The sequence below is a fragment of the Salvelinus namaycush genome, chromosome 10, assembly GCF_016432855.1.
Source record: "Salvelinus namaycush isolate Seneca chromosome 10, SaNama_1.0, whole genome shotgun sequence".
Classification (NCBI taxonomy): domain Eukaryota; kingdom Metazoa; phylum Chordata; class Actinopteri; order Salmoniformes; family Salmonidae; genus Salvelinus; species Salvelinus namaycush.
The window spans coordinates 13,350,867-13,371,194 of NC_052316.1; the positions used below are offsets into that span (position 1 = coordinate 13,350,867).

Here is a 20,328-nt window from a genome sequence, read left to right on the forward strand (position 1 = left end):
CTTATTTGAGCTGTTCTTGCCATAATATGGACTTGGTATTTTACCAAATAGGGCTATCTTCATATATACCAACCCTACCTTCTCACAACACAACTGATTGGCTCAAATGCATTAAGAAGAAAAGAAATTACACAAATGTACTTTTAACAAGGCACACCTGTTAATTGAAATGCATTCCAGGTGACTACCTCATGAAGCTGGTTATTGGGGTCAAAGGCATTTTGTAACATGGCGCCTACGGCCCCCAGGGGCGAAATCTGTGGTGGCGCCGTCTCTCCATTTTGCATACATCTACCTCTGTGCCAGATTTGACTATCTCAAAATAGTCCTTCTGAATTGTACAACTGTGTTAGCACCGGGGCAGCACTGGAGCAGCGGCGACGCCATCACGTCATCAAGAAACATGACAGAAATTGGATGAATATAAAATAGCAAAATTGTCCTATGAGCACATTGAAAAGTGTACTACTAGACTGGAACCCTGGGGCCCTAGCTACAGCCCACAAGGGCCAAATCTGTGGTGGCTCCATAACGAAACCTTTCCAAGGTATATAAATGTACCTCTCTGACAAATGTGTTACTTTTATATAAAAATAGTCCTTCTGAATTGTAAAACAGTTTTACCGTTGGGGGCCATTTTGTAAAATGTCTGCCATCACCCCCAACTCTGTGGTGGCTCCATATCTAATTATTTTCAGGGTACATGAATCTACCTCCGTACCAAATGTTGGTGCTGTTATTTCAAAACAGTCCTTCTGAATTGTAAAAGTGATAAGTTTTTTTATTGATGAATAGCCAGGGACACGCTCCAACACTCAGACATCATTTACAAACAATGCATTTGTGTTTCGTGAGTCCGCCAAATGAGAGGAGGTAAAATTTTAAAAAATTCACACACTTAACAAATTCACACACTTATCAAGAGAACATCCCTGGATGACCAGGGATGTTCTCTTGATAAGTGTGTGAATTGGACCATTTTCCTGACAAAATGTAACAGGCACTTTTGGGTGTCAGAGAAAATGTATGGAGTAAAAAGTACATTATTTGATTTAGGAATGTAGTGAAGTAAAAGTAAAAGTTGCCAAAAATATAAATAGTAAAGTAAAGTACAGATACCCCCAAAAACGACTTAAGTAAAAATATTTTAAAGTACTACTTAAGTACTTTACACCACTGTATAACTCCGGTAAAGAAATATTCTGCCAGGTGCATAGTCTGTGGTTATAGAGTAGACCCTAGATGGACTATCGATCTATAAACTTTTACATTTTACTTTAGAGTCAAACTGTCTTCTGCCTGAAACACTCAACAACACAGGACACCAGCTCCCCCCTGTGGCACAGGACTGGAAATAGTGTGATAGAGAAAAACTGTACTGCTTTTTATCACAGCAATACCTTGACTCTCCTCTGTAGCATCAATGTTGTTGTTGTTTTACAACATTTACATTATTATGTACTAAGAAGAAAAATACAAATGTGTTATAATAACTCTGTGTTTGTTTATGAATGTGGGAAAAATACACAAGTCTGTCTTCAACAAATTAGTGGTATAAATGTGTCTTAGATTACTTTGAAACTAAGAACAAACAATATGATTTGTATGTAATCAGGGGCGGACTGGGACCAGAAATTGGCACTGGCATTTCTAACACACCGGACCATTTTTCCCTTCCCTTGAGGCCCCCACACCGGCCCATTTCCCCCCCCCCCCCCTCAGGGCTCCAATACCGGGCCATTTTTTGGGGGGGAGGCCCCCATTACTAACCAGATAATTCATATTTTGCTTTAAAAAAACAAGTATGACACTGGGCTAAAAATGGACCAGCCCACCAAAATGCTAGATAGCCAGTCCGCCCCGGCGCGAATGTTAATATATAATGTAGCATACTCTTCCTCCTATTGGCTTAAACCATGCATTGCATCATACCATCATTGCTGTGGAGGAAAAATAAATCATGCAAGCAAGTATAGCAAACACGCCACGAGCTAACTCGGGTTACGGGAAGTCCCTATTTAAATATCATTCGGTGCAATCCTCCCCTTGTAGAGAAGTGGTGATTGGGTTAGAAAGGATTTGGGCGTTACACGTCGCGGTTAAATTCACAATTTAGTTTTCATTAGGAGTATTCAACGGTAAAACATAGCGACACATCACTCTCAGGGAACCGGACTGGATTTGTAACACATGGCTTCTTCACACCATCAAAACGACTTGTCTACCGGTTTCCACCCTCAGTTCAAATCTTTCGCAACAGAGGCGATCCACGTTGGGCAAGAACCGGAGCAATGGAAATCTATGGCCGTGGTGCCACCTATTTCTCTGTCCACCACGTTCAAGCAGTATAGACCTGGAGATCATGCTGTAAGTTGCCTGATGCAATAACCTTGGTGTCTGGTATCGAAGGCTGTTAGTTCAGTATGAGGTGTCTTTATACCAATCCGATATACAGAACCGGTCCCGTTGGTGTTAATATTCATATGTATGAAAGTATGGATGCTTGTCTTTCCCTGCATAGCACATACGTTACCCATTTTATTAGTCAGAATGTTGTCTCTGACAGTGATCGGAAATTAGCTTTCTGTGACGAATATTGAAAGTCAACGATTTATTAGATTTTACCGAATCATTAATGACCAGGTTATCATCAGTACCAGCATCTGTTTATTTATAGAAGCTGTGGCAAATGTGTGCTCTCTAAATGTAATATCTTCTTATCAGGGTTTTGAGTACAGTCGGAGTGGAAACCCGACCAGAAACTGTCTGGAGAAAGCTGTTGCTGCTCTGGATGGAGCAAAACACTGTACGTGTTCATGTCAGACACCATTACCTCGTGAATTTGTATCTAATACAATTTAACAAGTTAGAGAATGTGTAGCCTAAAGGTAGAAAATAGACCTTTAACTAGCCTCATGTGAAGATAATGTATTCTTTGAACTATCATTAACTGAATTTCCGGTGTAGGTCTTGCTCTTGCCTCTGGGCTGGCTGCGACTATGACCATCTCTCACATGCTGAAAGCTGGAGATGGCATTGTCTGCATGAACGATGTGTATGGAGGTAAGACATGGCCCACAGTGTCTGTAAAACTGTCTAGAGAACCACCAAAAGGTAGACAACGTTGTGGGTGGAAGATCACACACATGTAAGTTGTATTTGATGCATATGACACAGTAATACATTAGGATTTTTCTCTACAGGTACCAATCGTTATTTCCGAAAGATTGCTGCAGAGGGTGGCTTGGTTGTGTCCTTTGCTGATTGCACCAAAATCGAGTTGCTCCAGGCTGCTCTTAAGCCGAACACAAAAGTGAGTGGAACGCTAAATCTACTTAATTACCTTATTTCACTATTCATTTTTTCCTAAATCAACCCAGGTTTCAGGTTTCTTATTTGTACAAGAATAGACGTTATCCAGCATCAGTGTTATTATTTCCCTTTTGTTGTTTATGTTTAGTGCTCCAACCTGAGCTTTGCCGTTAGTCATCGGACTCCATTTGAGAATTCAGTAAGAGGCACTTCACTCTCACTGTGACTTGTCCCTACATGACTATAGTTTAAGACCGACATGTTATAGCTGCGAGTTTTTGGTTGGGAGCCAAACTACGAAACCCAAAAACCTGTTGAACTTCTATTTAAAAAATATGCTCTTTTATTTTCTATCTTTATGTAGTTGGTATGGATCGAGACCCCCACCAACCCCACCATGAAAGTGGTGGATATCCAGGCCTGTGCAGATGTGGTCCACCAACACAACACTGATACCGTGGTGGTTGTGGACAACACTTTCATGTCAGCCTACTTCCAGGTATGTAAATGTTTGTTTATAGATATACAGGACCAGTCAAAAGTTTGGACACACCTACTCATTCCAGGGGTTTTCTTTATTTTTACTATTTTCAACATTGTATGAAATGTTCTACACACTATGAAATACATGGAATCATGTAGTAACCAAAAAGGTGTTAAACAAAAATATATTTTAGATTCTTCAAAGTAGCCACCCTTTGCGTTGATGACAGCTTTGCACACTCTTCATGAGGTATTCTCCTGGAATGCATTTCAATTAAAAGGTGTGCCTTGTTAAAAGTTAATTTGTGGAATTTCTTTCCTTAATGCGATTGAGCCAATCAGTTGTGCGAAGGTGGGGGTGGTATACAGAAGATAACCCTATTTGGTAAAAGACCAAGTCCACATTATGACAAGAACAGCTCAAATAAGCAAAGAGAAACAATAGTCCATCATTACTCATGACCTGAAGGTCAGTCAATCTGGAAAATTTCAAGAACTTTGAAAGTTTCAAGTGCAGTCACAAAAACCATCAAGCGCTATCATGAAACTGGCTCTCATGAGGACCGCCACAGGAAAGGAAGACCCAGAGTTACCTCTGCTGCAGAGGATAAGTTCATTAGAGTTACCAGCCTCAGAAATTGCAGCCCAAATAAATGCTGCAGAGTTCAAGTAACAGACACACCTCAACATCAACTGTTCAGAGGAGACTGCGTGAATCAGGCCTTCATGGTCGAAATGCTGCAAAGAAACCACTACTAAAGGACATCGATAAGGAGACTTGCTTGAGCCAAGAAACTCGAGCAATGGACATTAGACCGGTGGAATTCTGTCCAAATATTTGATATTTGGTTCCAACCGCCATGTCTTTTGTGAGACTCAGAGTAGGTGAGCAGATAATCTCCACATGTTTGGTTTCCACCGTGAAGCATGGAGGAGGAGGTGTGATGGTGCTTTGCTGGTGACACTGTCAGTTATTTATTTAGTTAGGCCTCCACAATCACCTGATCTCAACCCAATTGAGATGGTTTGGGATGAGTTGGACTGCAGAGTGAAGGAAAAGCAGCCAAAAAGTGCTCAGCATATGTGGAAACTCCTTCAAGACTGTTGGAAAAGCATTCCAGGTGAAGCTGGTTGAGAGAATGCCAAGAGTGTGCAAAGCTGTCAAGGCAAAGGGTAGCTACTTTGAAGAATCTAAAATAAAATATTTTGATTTGTTTAACCTTTTTTTGGTTACTACATGATTCCATGTGTGTGATTTCATAGTTTTGATGTCTTCACTATTATTCTACAATAAAGAAAAGAAAAACCCTTGAATGAGTGGGTGTTTTCCAAACTTTTGACTGGTACTGTATGTTTGTTGTTGGTTATGCATTGCTACATTCAGCCCAGTGACCGTTGGAGATGAATAAAGCTTAATGATTTGCAATGGATGTGTTCCTTCATTTCACGCTCTCTTAAGTTTCCTAAACACACCCAGTTATTTCCTCTCTTCATAGACCGGCTCAAACCGAGTCATTGATTAACCCAAATATACTCTGTGCTTGTTTCTTGAACTTTAGCGCCCCTTGGCCCTCGGCGCAGACATATGCATGTATTCAGCTACTAAGTACATGAATGGTAGGTACACACTGTTTGTACATTGATGTTGACTGAAGAGAATTCCCATTGGGTTTGATCAAATCTAAGTTTAAATATTTGATTGACAGGTCACAGTGACGTTGTAATGGGCCTGGTGTCTGTGAACCGTGAGGACCTGTATGACAGACTGAGGTTTCTACAGAATGGTGAGAGATTAATGAATAGCAACTGGCAAAAAGCCATGTATGTTTAGGTGATAAACCGACACATTTTTACCCTACTATGATTTGAAGCACTTGAACTTCTCAGTGAAGCAGTTGCTCAACTCTTGTGACCTACTTTCGCTCATCAAACATCCGCACATGCTCGTGATGCCAGGGCTTTCCAATTATAAACCGCTGATAAAGAAGGCTTTGTATAGCACCCTTGTTGGTTGTTTGTCTGAGGGGCTGATTGGTATGTTTTGTAACACTTTGTTCTTCCTTATTGTGCCCTAATCCTGACCCTAAAGCCCTCGGAGCGGTACCGTCCCCCTTTGACTGCTACCTGTGTAACCGCGGCCTGAAAACCCTGCACCTGCGCATGAGGCAGCACTTCAAGAACGCCCTGGCAGTGGCCAAGTTCCTGGAGGCCGACCCCAGGGTGGACCGAGTCATCTTCCCAGGTGGGGTGTGGGGGGGGGGATCTCTGGATATTAAAATGTCAAACTAGTATTTCTGTATGTTGTATAAAACACATGTAACATATTTTGACATGACCTGCTTTCTGGATGATATTTTAAAAAATTCAATGTAGTCACTCTGGTAATTCCCTGGTCCAGTATAAACACAGTTCAGTCACAGAGCACATGCATCTCCAGTTACCCTCCAGTTTTCCTCTTAATCCGTCTCCACTCTACAGGCTTGCCCTCCCACCCCCAGCATGAGCTGATGAAGAAACAGTGCACAGGCTGCCCAGGGATGATCACCTTCTACATAAAGGGAAAACTGGAGAATGCCACCATGTTCCTCAGCAACTTAAGGGTAATTACAAAATTGAGATGCTCATGTGTGATTGACACAATGCCAAGACGAGCTGTACTGGGCTGATATGGTTATGCATACAACGTAGTTGCTGGAAGTGACTGTAAGGATCGGCTCTATAGTATGAATCGGGCATCATTGTATTTTACTACAGTATGTGTTGAGGATTCAATCACGGATGGACACTGCAATAACATTTTGTGCTGTTTCTTTTATTTCAAGTTGTTTGCACTTGCCGAGAGCCTCGGTGGTTATGAAAGCTTGGCAGAGCATCCGTAAGTATACCCAAATATCATCAATAAACCTTAACATTAAACTGCTACAATATTGCAATTCGTTCACTTTTCCACCTGTCTTGTTAATTACAATGTTTCAGCTGAACCAATTAATATGATGTGGTATGAAAATGTACAGTATTTTAATTGCTTAACTTTTTTAACAATGCCATAAGGGGGCAGCAGTGGTTAAGATACTTGTATTTATTTTGAACCAACTTGAAATCAGACAAAATACATTTAACCTGTTTAATAGTGGAAGAAATGGAGACCTGCACACTGTCAAAAATAAATGGGTCCAAAACTGAGGCTTGAATGCAAAATAAAGATGTTTATGGAAACATCATGGTGCCCAAAGAATATATCAGTGCAAGAAAGGGAATAAATAAAAGGTGAAAACAAACGTTGTGGCCTCAGGCCATCATCAGTATAAATTGTTGGCACACACACCTGCTTCTTGGATTGCATCCTACCTGGCAGGCCGTACCTACCAGGTGACGTGGAGAAGATCTGTCTGCACCACGTACACTCATTACTGGTGTCCCCCAGGGCTTGGTTCTAGGCCCTTTCTCGATACACCAAGTCACTCAGCTCCGTCATATCCTCACATGGTCTCCTATCATTGCTATACGGATGACACTCAACTACTTTCCCCCCCCCCCCCCTTCTGACACCCAGGTGACAAGACTCATCTCTGTATGCCTGGCAGTTATCTCAACTTTGATGTAGGCCCACCACCTCAACAAGACATAACTGCTCTTTTTCCCGGGGAAGGCCTGCCCGCTCAAAGACCTCTCCATCACAGTTGACAACTCCAGTGTCGGCCTCCCAGAGTGCAAAGAACCTTGGCGTGACCATGGACGACACCCTGTTGTTCTCTGCAAACATCAAAGCAGTGACCTGCTCTATCAACAGTGGTTCCCAAACTTTTTTTTTATAGTCCTGTACCCCTTCAAACATTCAACCTCCAGCTGCGTACCGCCTCTAGCACCAGGGTCGGCGCACTCTCAAATGTTGTTTTTTGCCATCATTGTAAGCCAGCCACACACACTATACATGTATTAAAACATAAGAATGAGTGTGAGTTTGTCACAACCTGGCTCGTGGGAAGTGACAGAGCTCTTATAGGACCAGGGCACAAATAATAATATAATCAATTATTTTGCTCATTATTTAGCCATCTTGCATATTAAACCGTATTTGTAAATTGATATTTTGTGAGTAACTCACCACAGGTTAATGAGAAGGGTGTGCTTGAAAGGATGCACATAACTCTGCAATTTTGGGTTGGAGAGAGTCCGTCTTAAGTCATTTTTCACATGCAGTCTGTGCCTGTATTTAGTTCATGCTAGCGAGGACCGAGAATCCACTCACATTAGGTACGTGGTTGCAAAGGGCATCCGTGTCTTAACAGCGCGATCGCAGCCCAATCCAGAAATCTGGCAGTGGTTTCTAATTTATATAAAATTTTCACAGAACCGCTTGTTACAATTGTTGCTCTCTTGTTCAGATATCGGTAAATGGACTGGAGGCAGGGCATGAAAGGGATAACGAATCCAGTTGTGTCGTCCGTTTCGGGAAAGTAATTGCGCACCCAACTCACTCAGGTGCTTCGCTATATCACATTTGACATTGTCCGTAAGCTTGAGTTCATTTGCACACAAAAAAAATCATACAATGATGGAAAACCTGTGTGTTGTCCTTGTTAATGCAGACAGAAGAGCTCCAACTTCTTAATCATAGCCTCAATTTTTGTCCCGCACAATGAATATAGTTGCGGAGAGTCCCTGTAATCCTAGATTCAGATCACCCAGATAGGCCAGTCATGTGAGAAACTCATCATGCAAGCGTTCAGACAAGTGAAAATGATGGTCAGTGAGGAACTTTAAGCTCATCTCAATTTAAAAAAAACATGTCAATACTTTGCCCCTTGATAACCAGCGCACTTCTTCTGTATGTTGTAAAATCGTTACATGGTCGCTGCCCATATCATTGCAAAGTGCAGAAAATACACGAGAGTTCAGGGGCCTTGCTTTAACAAAGTTAACCATTTTCACTAGTGTCCAAAACATCTTTCAAGCTGTCAGGCATTTCCTTGGTAGCAAGAGCCTCTCGGTGGATGCTGCAGTGTACCCAAGTGGCGTCGGGAGCAACTGCTTGCACGTGCGTTACCACGTCACTATGTCTCCCTGTCATGGCTTTTGCGCCATCAGTAGAGATACCAACACATCTTGACCACCAAAGTCCATTTGATGTCACAAAGCTGTCCAGTACTTTTAAACATATCCTCTCATGTTGTCCTGGTTTCCAGAAGAGGATCTCTTCCTTAATTGACCCCCCCTCCATAAACGTAACGGACATATACCAGGAGTTGTGCCAGGCCCGCCACTTCTTGTTGACTCAACGCATTTAATTCACTGGCTTGTATGCGAAGCAGTAATTGTTTCAAACATCTCCTGCTATGTCACTGATGCGTTGTGAAACAAGTGTTTGGAGGCATTGTCTGTATAGTTTTTTTTGGCCTTTTCCTCCAGCATTGTCCCAGCCTTATCCACGGTAGCAGGAATAATTAAGTAATCCACAATAGTATGGGGCTTGCCTGTCCTAGCCACTCGGGAAGCTAAGACTCTTCTAGCCCCTTCTTATTAATGGTGTCTGTTGCGTTTATACGTCTTACTACTCAAAAGTCGTCTTTATTCTCGCTCAAACTCCCATGTCATGTTTTGTTTCTAAATGTTTGAAGGTTTCCCGTGAGTAGCGGTAAATGTGATTTTTTGGGGGGGGGGAATACCTGCTCTACCGCACACAGGAAGCGCCGCAGGTCCTAATTTAGGCACTTGCCCTATTCAGTCTGGACTACTGCAACTCGCTGTTGGCTGGGCTTCCCGCTTGTGCCATCACACCCCTGCATCTTATCCAGAACGCTGCAGTCCACCTGGTTTTAAACCTTCCCAAGTTCTCTCATGCTCCTCTGCACACTCCACTGGCTTCTAGTTGAAACCTCGCATCTACTACAAGACCATGGTGCTTTACCTACGGAACTGCACCTCCCTATCTTCAGGCTATGCTCAAACCCTACACCTCAAACCAGAGCACTCTGTTCTGCCACTTCTGGTCTTTTGGCCCTCCCGCTCAGCCCAGTCCAAGCTCTTTTCTGTCCTGACACCCCAATGGTGGAACCAGCCCCCTCCCCCCGAAGCTAGGACAGCAGAGTCCTTACCCATCTTCTGAAAACATCAAACCCCACCTCATCAAAAAGTATCTTAAATAATCCCCCTTCTAGCTCTCTCTACTGATAGCTACGATATTGATGAATAATGTACTTTCTATGCCTGTGTTATGTGGTTGTCCCACCTGGCTATCTTAAGATGAATGCACTAAGTCGCTCCGGATAAGAGCATCTCCTAAATGACGTAAATTTGGCATTCAAGCCTCAGTTTTGGATCTATTCCCTTTGACAGTGTGTGGGTCTCTTTCTTCCAGTATTCTTATTTTGACTCCTATGCACCTGGAACAGACACTTTTCAGTAGTAAGGACCTTTTTAAGAGCGCAGACGCCCTCTGATCATACCTGTTCAATAGTGTCATGATAAAATGTCTATTTTCAAGATACTCTGCTAATTGAGGCACAACGTTATACACACCCCTGCATAACTTGTCCTTTATCAGAAATAAGCTTTTTTGTACTTAAGACATGGGTTGTCTTTGAATATTGAGCTATTTATTACCCTCTTCGTTCCCTCTCTCTCAGGGCGATAATGACCCATGCGTCTGTTCCTGAGAGTGATAGGGCCGACCTGGGGATCAGTGACACAATGGTCCGTCTGTCCGTGGGGCTGGAGGACGAGCAGGACATCATCGATGACCTGGAACAAGCCCTGAACGCTGCTGTAAGTACACTACAGCACACTCCCTAAAAACAGGTCTCTAAATTCAGCTAGCCTAACACCAAGAACCAGATTTCTGCCCAGCGCGAAGTACGGTACAGTATCTCTGCCAAGTCCAGACAAATGGGTCCTGGTCAAGAAGTGATAATTATCCCTGGAATATTTTGCCCCACACATCTGTAGCAGATGTACTGAATATCCTGACCACACAGTTGTTTCCATCTGATTTATTCTTCTTTTTTTGAGCAGCATCCAAAGAAGTAATATCTTCAGGACGTCCCATGACCAGAGGTGGTCTGTCGTCAGCGGGACGGAGTGGAGGCAGGAGTACCCGGTGTTTATAGCCGCGTACAAGAAGAGAGCGACGCTTTAGCACAACGCACACAAACAATGATGAAATCATCAGGGAACGACCTGCTCTTTAAACATTACGCCTTAAATTATTTAATTGATTCTTTGGATGCTGATTTTCAGGAGCACTTCCAAGGACTTTTTAATCCATTTGGCTGCTTTTGCATTATTTTTTTACGTTATATTTTGTTTGGAGGGTGTTGACAGGGCATTGTGAATGAGGTTCTTATTCAATCAAAACTGGTATCCGGGACACTAGTGTAAGGCAAAACAATTATGTTAACTAAATGAAGCAGAAAGAAACTTGAACTAATGAACCATAAGGTCTTGCTCTGGAAATGTCTGGATAGCAGTTTTGATTAAATATAACTTTGTCTGGCTCTATCAAATGTATGCCTAGTAAAGGGAGAGTGGGGAAGCTTTGCCCCCCCAGAGTTTGTCTTAAAGTTGGCCAGTGAGGGAGTGCCAACTTGTCCTTGCCGAGCAGTTTTATATTTTTAATGGAATGACAAACTAGTGCTGTGGTAGGATTATTCTTTGAGCTATGTGGTGTTGCTGAACTCAACCCAGAGTTCACTGTAACGGGCTTGTTCTCCGATCAAAACACAGTGACATCAGGGTTTTCTATCTGAGGAGAACCAACCCCACGTTGGAGCTCTCTCTCATCTGACGGTGTAATCTATCACATATATCTGCCTGCTACTTAATGAATGTGCTTTGTTTGACCATTACCAAACTCAATAAAATCAGTTTGCAGTACATTAACCTTTGCCTTTCACTTCCTGAAACATACTGTAGAATGTGGCCTAGCCGGAAACTTTGTCTTTTAATATAAACAATGGAGTAAAACAACCTTATGTTTTGGCAGTTACGCAACATCCGGGTCTAGCGTTAGCCACAGCAGGACCAGGGTTGGTTACAACAAAAACCCACAGTAAGGTAGCTCTCCAGGACCAGGGTTGGTTACAACAAAACCCCACAGTAAGGTAGCTCTCCAGGACCAGGGTTGGTTACAACAAAACCCCACAGTAAGGTAGCTCTCCAGGACCAGGGTTGGTTACAACAAAACCCCACAGTAAGGTAGCACTCCAGGACCAGGGTTGGAGAGCCCTGCTCTAGTGCCACCTGTAAACTTATGCAGACTCAACACATGGAGAATCTTATAGCCATAGTGTACTTCTATGACACCTGATTTGTACATTTCTCAATACTACTGCATATGATTTTACAACTAAAAGACCCTTGTAAAATCTGTCCTCAATTAAGTATTCAAACATTGATTTGATACCCATAATCCTCACGCTTCTACAGTAGGGCTGTTTGATGTACCCCCCTCTAGGTTTGTGGGTCAAATACACACTGCTTTCTGTCACATATGGACAGTGGTTCCCTGGCTCACTATTTGGTGAAACGCATGAATGGGTTTGTTAAGGTTCAAAATGCCTGCCAGGGTGGATACCTTTCAGATCAATACTGTCACACTGCTGTATGGTCTAAGTGTAGAAGTTGAGCTGTTTTTAAGAAACAATGCTTTGACACCCTCCTTTTCAGATGTGCTCCGCCCAAATGTTTTGATTTCCACAATTTGAACTGTGAACTGTTTTAGTGGTGGTGGTAATGTCCTGTGGCACAATGCTGCCTCACCACTGTCACTCCCAAGTCTGTTCCTTTGCTGCATCAGATGAGACTATAGGTAAAAATCAAAGCACCCTCAACATGTGCGTGAATACATGTGCAATTTTATTAAATGCATATTTTTTGGGGCCTTGTCAGATCTTGTCCATGTGTTAGTACATTTTCTCTATGTCCGAAGCCTAATAGCAGTTGGTACTTCTTACAACAGTGATCACCAACCTGAGTCAAAAAGCAAGCCAAGATCTACCACTTTCTTTAAAAAACATGACTTAAATGTAACATTAATAAAAACAGTTCTGTAGGAATGTTTGTGCAGTAGGCCTAATACATTTACACCATATTGGCTATATGCCTGGCATGCCAATATTGTTCTTCTCAGACGTATATTTCAAAACGAGCTTTGATAACAAAATAGGTCAGTTGGTGTAGCACTTGAGGCACAGCTGAGCATAAATTGAAATTATTCGTTTTTTTTATTTTACTGGACTGATAGTAACGGCATCTGATGGTCATGGTGCTTTCAAGACAAAAGTGAACTCTAAAAGAAAAACTACGTCAAATGACGTCAGTGATCTTCAGGTCGGAAAGTTGGATCTCTAGAAAGATGCCCGAGTTACGAACTTTGAATTCCGAGTTGGATGATCGTTCAAAACTAATTCTTCCCAGTCAGATCTCGTTTTTTTCAGTTCCCAGTTGTCTAGAACGCACGGAAGTTGGAAGTCTGAGATCTGTTTTGAACACGGCATTAGTCTCAGTGGAGGGAGAGCAGCAGAAGGTCCGCCTCTCTCCTTCCTTTCCTCCAGAGTGGACACCTCTTCTAACTGAAGTCGCACCGCTTCCACATCTGCCTCATGCACAAATGTTGTTCCTATGACCAGAGATTGTGAAATATTCCATGATATTAAAATAAACAAGCTGCTAATAATAAAATGCAGGGCTATCGATACACTTGGCTATTCATTCATTGCAGCGGGAGTGAAAGTAGGGAGAAGCGTGTTGTTTTGTAATAGTGTTGAATAAAAACGTACTCATAAAAACAGCATTCTCTTGCTGGTCATGGTTTTATAAAAGTTATGAAATCTCACGTACGCTAGTATCAAACTTTGCTGTGGCCGGCGTTGTGGAAACTATAGACAGCGCAATACAGGGAAAAGGGAGTGCAAGCCTTTATCGTTGGCGTACATGATTAGTAAATGATTAACAGTCCCTGTTGTCATCTTAAGCCTGGTTGTTACCTCAGTTCACTTTGATAACTTCCTCATACTGTAAGGACAGACAAAAACAAAAATGTGCCACAAAGTCTTGTGATACAAGATTCTGCTTTTAGTTTAGAGAGATTAATCTGGGCAACATCACCAGTAGGATTCCTTACATACACTGGTATAAATATCGGGAAGACCATACAGCAGCTTTGTTTTTGAGTCACTTGTGTTGGATGTTTATATCATTAGCTGCCTCACTACATGGGTTGACCTCTCAATACTGAACATCCAGATTCACTACACTGGTCTCTTACTTTGTCTCTGCCTAGTGGTGAATCAATGGTAAGTCCCAAAAATTAAAGACCACAGCACGGGATACAAGCATGTACTGTATTGTCCTGTTAATATTCATTACAGCTCACATCATTCAATTCACACCATTCAATCCCAGACATTCCCAATTGGCATTCTCAGTACACAGGCACACAACATCAAACAGCAGTCAGAAGGACAGAGTGATTCCTCACGAAACCCAGACACCACCCCCCCCCCCCCCCCTCACAAAATGTAATCCATTGGAGGAAGTATTACTGGCATATTTCTGACATTTTGTCCTCACTCCATAATGTTGAATCTGTAGATGCTACAAAACAACAATTAGTGTCATATGAAGCTTTAACGCTTTGCTCTGGGGTCCTACTAATAACCCCAAACAGGTACCCAAATGATCAGTTCAGGTTCACATTTTGGACACGTTAATAATGGCTTGGTCGATTGGGTTGATTCTCCTCTACACACTAGAAAGAGCCATTTGATAATGCATTAGACTCATATTACAGGTCCCTCAAGCGTCTATTAGCTCAAGCAATAGCTCTAGCGATGCAGAAGGAGCTAGGCTATCGTTCTGTGCTAACACATTGACTATTTCCTACCCAGAGCAATAGCTCAAATGTAAAAAGAAAAAAAAGAATTGTGTACGAACAAGAATCTTGTTTTAAATGCGATGTTTCAGATGCTATGTCCGATAGAGCGGTGATTATTATGCAATGATAGATTAGAATAATTGCTATCGATACATATATTGTTGAACATAATATACTCTGCGGGCATATCAAAGTTCCAGACTGGGGTGCCTGCTACTTTTAGAGTGATGATCCAATTTGTAAGCATTACCAACAGAGTAGAGTGAATGTGACAATGGATTCCTGCTGGTGATTTTCAGGGTGTGCAATGATATAAGTAAAAGGAGGGCTGTGATTGGCTACAATGCCTACTACGCCAATTTCTCTGGATAAAAATGGGCCCTAACTTAAACTAGCAGAGATCCCACTCTTGAACTTTGAAGTATATTATGTTCAACAATATATTGAAAAATAGGCCAAATCAAAATCTAAATGTTCAATATTCAATTTATATTTGTCAATATTCATCAATTAATGTAAATTTTTTTTTTTTTTTAATTGAAATTAAAATACTACTCATATTACAGAGCAAGAGGTAAAGCTTTCATATGACACCAATCTTTGCTTTCGCATCTACAGATGAAACATCATGGAGCCTTAAAAGGAGGCCTAGGTGAGGTCCAAAATGACATACATATGCCAACTTTGATTCATTATTTCTCAATTATGCTTTAAGATACAAAATGTCAAATATGACAATCCTTCCTCCAAAGGACTATTCCATAGATTACATTGTGAAAACCCCCCAAATCATGGTATTTTTTTTCGTCTGGTTCCATGAGGAATCACTCATTAGTATTACATGTCAAACAACTTTTGAAGAGAGGGTCCTCTGTAGTCGATAGTGATCCTGACCCGCCGATTGACATAGTGGCAGGTACAGTACAGTTGACTGAAGCCATATGTATGTAGCTGCAGAAACATTACAGAAAGTAGAATCTAAAAAAGGTCCATTTATAAGACATAGCATGCAGACCTTGACAAGGGTTAGCGGTTTTCATCCAGGAGGAAAGTGGCTAGTGCTGCTCCCATTTTCCCTTTGACAAGTGAAAGCAGTTCCTATACAGGGAGGAAATGGTGGGAGAGGGAAGAACGTGGCGTTAATCCATTTCCAACGAGAAGGCTGTTCAAGGCACCATAACTTGATCACAAGTGTTTTGGTCCTCGTTCGAGCATGTCTTGAGTTGGTACAATTTCTTTGAATCAGCACAAGAGTATCATACAAAGATACACAACCCCCCCCTCATCGAATATTAAAAGAAGAAATTACCAAAGAATTTGTACACTGACAATGTGCAAATCAAGGCACTATTGACTTTACATTGAGCGAACTGTTTGGGTCTTCTCATAAGGAGACCTTGGAATGGAAAATGTGCAATAAACTGCAGTTTTTCCTCATGAAAACTAAGTATTTAAAAAAGAAAACATTTGTCCATAGAGTCCATGCGGCCGCGCAAACTTGATTTAATTTGTCTCTTAAAAAAACTACAACAATATATTAAGTGTAGAAAAAGTGCTTGGTGACACATCCTGTTATTATCAGGCATAAGTCACAAGTATATAAACACACATCCATGATCCGTGTCCATGGCAACAGCGACAATAACAGACTCCATACTGTATCCTCCAAGCCGCTCCTGACTGAGGGGGGCCCACCATAGATATCCAGTTCTGTATCGAGTTCTATTCTGCCTCCTGTCTGTGTCAGGCCGGGTCACTATAGGGGATGTCGGGGTCTGAGAAGCGTCTGAGGGCCTTGCTGGTGGTCTGGAGACTTTGTGGGGTGGCGCTAGAGAGGGAGGAGACGGGAGAGGGGAACAGGTCTTTGTCTGGACTGATGTACAGGGACTGGGTGCCGTCTTTGCGTCGGGTGGGCTGCTTCCGCCTCTTGATCAGGCTGAAGCCATGGCTGGCAGGAGGGGTTGAGGGCCTGCAACGGGGGGCTGCGAGTGGATGCCCGGCGGCAGCTTTACCGTGCCGGGGATGATGGGGCGATGGCGTTGTAGCCAGAGGAGACTAGGTTGCAGAGAGAGGAACGCCCCCTGGGGCCTTAGGTCTCTGGGCCAGGTCAGCTTGGCCTAATTCAGCAGGAGAGAACGAGGATGAGAAAGTAAGTGTTAGGAGGGGAAAAAACAGCATTATCCACTCAGAGTTCGAGAGTAACAGCCATCCTGAAAGGGCTCAATATCACCACAAATAAACACCATGTTAGTTCGGTCAATATTTCTGCGTGCCACACAGACACTCATGCAAACACACAAAACGTTGCTTGTGAAACTGGGAGCCTCCAACCTGCTAGAGAGCAGACCTCTGCCACCCTCTTTAAATGCACCACCACCAGCTTGTCCAGACCTGCATCAGAGACAACATGGACAGACGGGGCCGGGTAGGCCGATGAGAAACTCACAGGTGTGAATAGGTAGGAAAGGGGGGGTGAGACGGTACCTTTAATACTGACCTTCGGGCTCAGAGTTGAGGCAGCGCTCGTCCAGCAGGCTCTCAGAGCTCACCGACGCCTCAGAATCCAGGTTCTCCTGGTCTGAACCAGGCTGCTCCAGCTCTGGCAGTCTGTAGGCTAGTTCCTCCCTGGAAAATAGGGGGAAGGGAGAGACAGAGAACAGAGGGGTCAAAAAAGTAACCAAGGGTTGGTGGATCTCCGCAACCCAAAACTATAACAATCAGATATAACCATTGGATATAAATATAACCAGTGTATAAATCACAGTATTAAAATGTGCTGAATCCAGTGGTGAATCTAGGCGTGACTCAGAGGCTCTGCTCGGTTCTTACTTCTCCTGTTTGATGGACTTGATGCGCGCCATCAGGTTCTTCTCAGCCTCCGTATCGGAGTCCAGCGGCACATCGTTCCCAGGGACCACCGTCAGGTCAGAGCACTCTTTCTCATGCACCTGGGAGAGAACACACAGTTACCCAGAACACCTCAATGATTGGGCTATCGCAATGGCAAGTCTACACTACACCGGTTAAGAGGATGAATGAATGGAGGGGAATGGTGGTGGTGGGGTGCCTGTGTTAAGTAATCATGCATAGTGTTGCATAAGGTACCAGGGAACCATGACACCCTAAGGCAGGCAGGAGGTTGTGTCACGATCAGTAGGGAGAAACAGGCACTATGTTATTCAACCACACATGTAGGAAAACGTCAGTATCGGATGGGAAGGGTTTGATGCACTATTGAACGCAGCTTGAGACTGCAAATCTAAGCAGAAGTCATGTCATATGATACAAGATTATTTTACACCAGAAAAAAAAAGAAGTAAATCAAGACAGACAAGTCATTCCCATGTCAAGCATTCCACATTTCCCTGAGTTCCAATGCTTGGTACCGGTTAACAGGAAGAATCCACAAACCATCCCTCTAAACCCAAAGTTGTGCTGTGTGGAATCATGTATGTTCCACAAAGCACAAGTGAGTTATGATCAAGAGTTAAATGTCACTAAATACTAGTCAACCATACAAAAGTCAAACCATATGCAAAATCCTATGTAGAAAAGACCAACAACACCAACCCAACACCATCACCCTGAAGAACCTTCCCATCACAGACGCTGGGGACTGAAAGAAATATGCAGTATTACAGGGGTTTAACAAGTCCCCGGAGAGCTACTAAGAGCGGGTAAGGTACGCAGGCTTTTGTTACAGCGCAGCACTAACAACTCTACTGATCCTGGTCTTTACTCGGGTCCACCATTCGTTGACTTAGGTGTGTTAACGCTGGGCTGGAACAAAAGCCTGCATGCCCTGTAGTTCTCCGAAACCATAGTTGGGTGACCACTGCAATATTGTATACTACCAGTTAGTATGAAAAGGAGGGGAAGAGGGGTCATCGACTACTACACGTCATGCACAGACGGGTGGACATGGCAAACTGCATCTAGCTACCAGGAGAACTGGAGCTAAGTGGATACGTACCACCACTCCTTTGTACGGAGCAGAAAACCTGAGGGGCAAATGCCAGTACAGCTGAAGAAAGGGAGAACCACAAAACAATGAGCAGTAACCCATGGTGGACATGGGACAATAGAGAGTAGAACACTGCCCAACAGTACATCAAGTCCGTGACTATGGTCGGTTTGCCTAGTGAGTCTACGGACCTGGTAAGTGTCAGGGTCAATCCATTTCAACTCAGGAAGTAAACTGAAATTCCAATTCCAGATGTTTCTCACAGAGAGGCACTGAGAAAAACAAATGGAAATTGAAATGTCAGTTGACTTCCTGAATTGACATGGGATTGACCCCAACCCTGGGTATTGTTCAGACAGACCAAGGCACGTAGCATTGTGCTTACCGTGTTCTGCCTCTTGAGTTTGAGCTGGTTGACGGCCAGAGCCTCAGCATACTCCAGCTGTTCAATCTCTTCCATCTTCTCGTTGTAGCTTCGGATCTGCTCGTTGATCAGCATCTCCACACACCTGGGACAGACATTACATGTTAGTCATCCAATTCTATTGTGTTAAAGGCACTGAATTGTTTTCCATAGAGTGAGTGTCCTACCTAGTTGCCTGAACAAAATAATCACTTGATAACAGCAAAGACTAGGGTTGAGATCAATCAAATTCATTCTAAATGGACCATTTATCTTATTGTATTTCTTTCCCCTTTTTTTCTTTCCCCTTTATTTAACCAGGTAGGCTAGTTGAGAACAAGTTCTCATTTACAACTGCGACCTGGCCAAGATGAAGCAAAGCAGTGCGACACAAACAACAACAGAGTTACACATGGAATAAACAAACATACAGTCAATAATACAATAGGAAAAGTATATATACAGTGTGTGCAAATGAGGTAGGATAAGGGAGGTAAGGCAATAAATAGGCCATAGTGGCGAAATAATTACAATATAGCAATTAAACACTGGAGTGATAGATGTGCAGAAGATGAGTGTGCAAGTAGAGATACTGCAGTGCAAAGGAGCAAAAATAAACAACAGTATGGGGATGAGGTAGTTGGATGGGCTATTTACAGATGGGCTATGTACAGGTGCAGTTATCTGTGAGCTGCTCTGACAGCTTGTGCTTAAAGCTAGTGAGGGAGATATGAGTCTCCAGCTTCAGTGATTTTTGCAGTTTGTTCCAGTCATTGGCAGCAGAGAATTGGAAGGAAAGGCGGTTGAAGGAGGAAGTGGTTTTGGGGGTGACCAGTGAAATATACCTGCTGGAGCGCGTGCTACGGGTGGGTGCTGCTATGGTGACCAGTGACCTGAGATAAGGCGGGGATTTACCTAGCAAAGACTTATAGATGACCTGGAGCCAGTGGGTTTGGCAACGAATATGAAGCGAGGGCCAGCCAACGAGAGCGTACAGGTCGCAGTGGTGGGTAGTATATGGGGCTTTGGTGACAAAACGGATGGCACTGTGATAGACTGCATCCAATTTGCTGAGTAGAGTGTTGGAGGCTATTTTGTAAATGACATCGCCAGAGTCAAGGATCAGTAGGATGGTCAGTTTCACGAGGGTATGTTTGGCAGCATGAGTGAAGGATGCTTTGTTGCGAAATAGGAAGCCTATTCTAGATTTAATTTTGGATTGGAGAAGCTTAATGTGTCATTTTAATTGATTTAAACATTTATTCCAGATATATAAAGTAACAGTGGTTCTGG

The 20,328-nt window shown here is 42.9% G+C and overlaps 2 protein-coding genes across 2 annotated transcripts in view; one reads left to right on the top strand and one right to left on the bottom strand.

The window, feature by feature from the left end:
* Positions 1-2,144: 2,144 nt before the first annotated feature.
* On the top strand, positions 2,145-11,673 carry LOC120054707 (cystathionine gamma-lyase-like). The gene is made up of 12 exons (XM_039002253.1): positions 2,145-2,367; positions 2,725-2,806; positions 2,968-3,063; positions 3,204-3,313; positions 3,677-3,811; positions 5,355-5,412; positions 5,502-5,579; positions 5,885-6,037; positions 6,274-6,395; positions 6,618-6,670; positions 10,422-10,560; positions 10,807-11,673. Exons 1-12 carry the CDS (start codon positions 2,191-2,193, stop codon positions 10,819-10,821), a joined length of 1,218 nt encoding a protein of 405 aa, XP_038858181.1. The 5' UTR covers positions 2,145-2,190; the 3' UTR covers positions 10,822-11,673.
* A 2,448-nt stretch (positions 11,674-14,121) lies between these two features.
* Positions 14,122-20,328, bottom strand: part of LOC120054708 (unconventional myosin-IXb-like) — a 58,568-nt gene continuing 52,361 nt past the window's right edge. Inside the window, exons 35-40 of the mRNA XM_039002254.1 lie at positions 19,018-19,141; positions 18,642-18,692; positions 17,498-17,616; positions 17,166-17,293; positions 17,000-17,059; positions 14,122-16,785 (exon numbers count right to left, since the gene is read on the bottom strand). Of these exons, the coding sequence (XP_038858182.1) occupies positions 16,724-16,785; positions 17,000-17,059; positions 17,166-17,293; positions 17,498-17,616; positions 18,642-18,692; positions 19,018-19,141 (544 nt within the window). The 3' untranslated portion in view covers positions 14,122-16,723. The remainder of the gene's footprint in view (positions 16,786-16,999; positions 17,060-17,165; positions 17,294-17,497; positions 17,617-18,641; positions 18,693-19,017; positions 19,142-20,328) is intronic.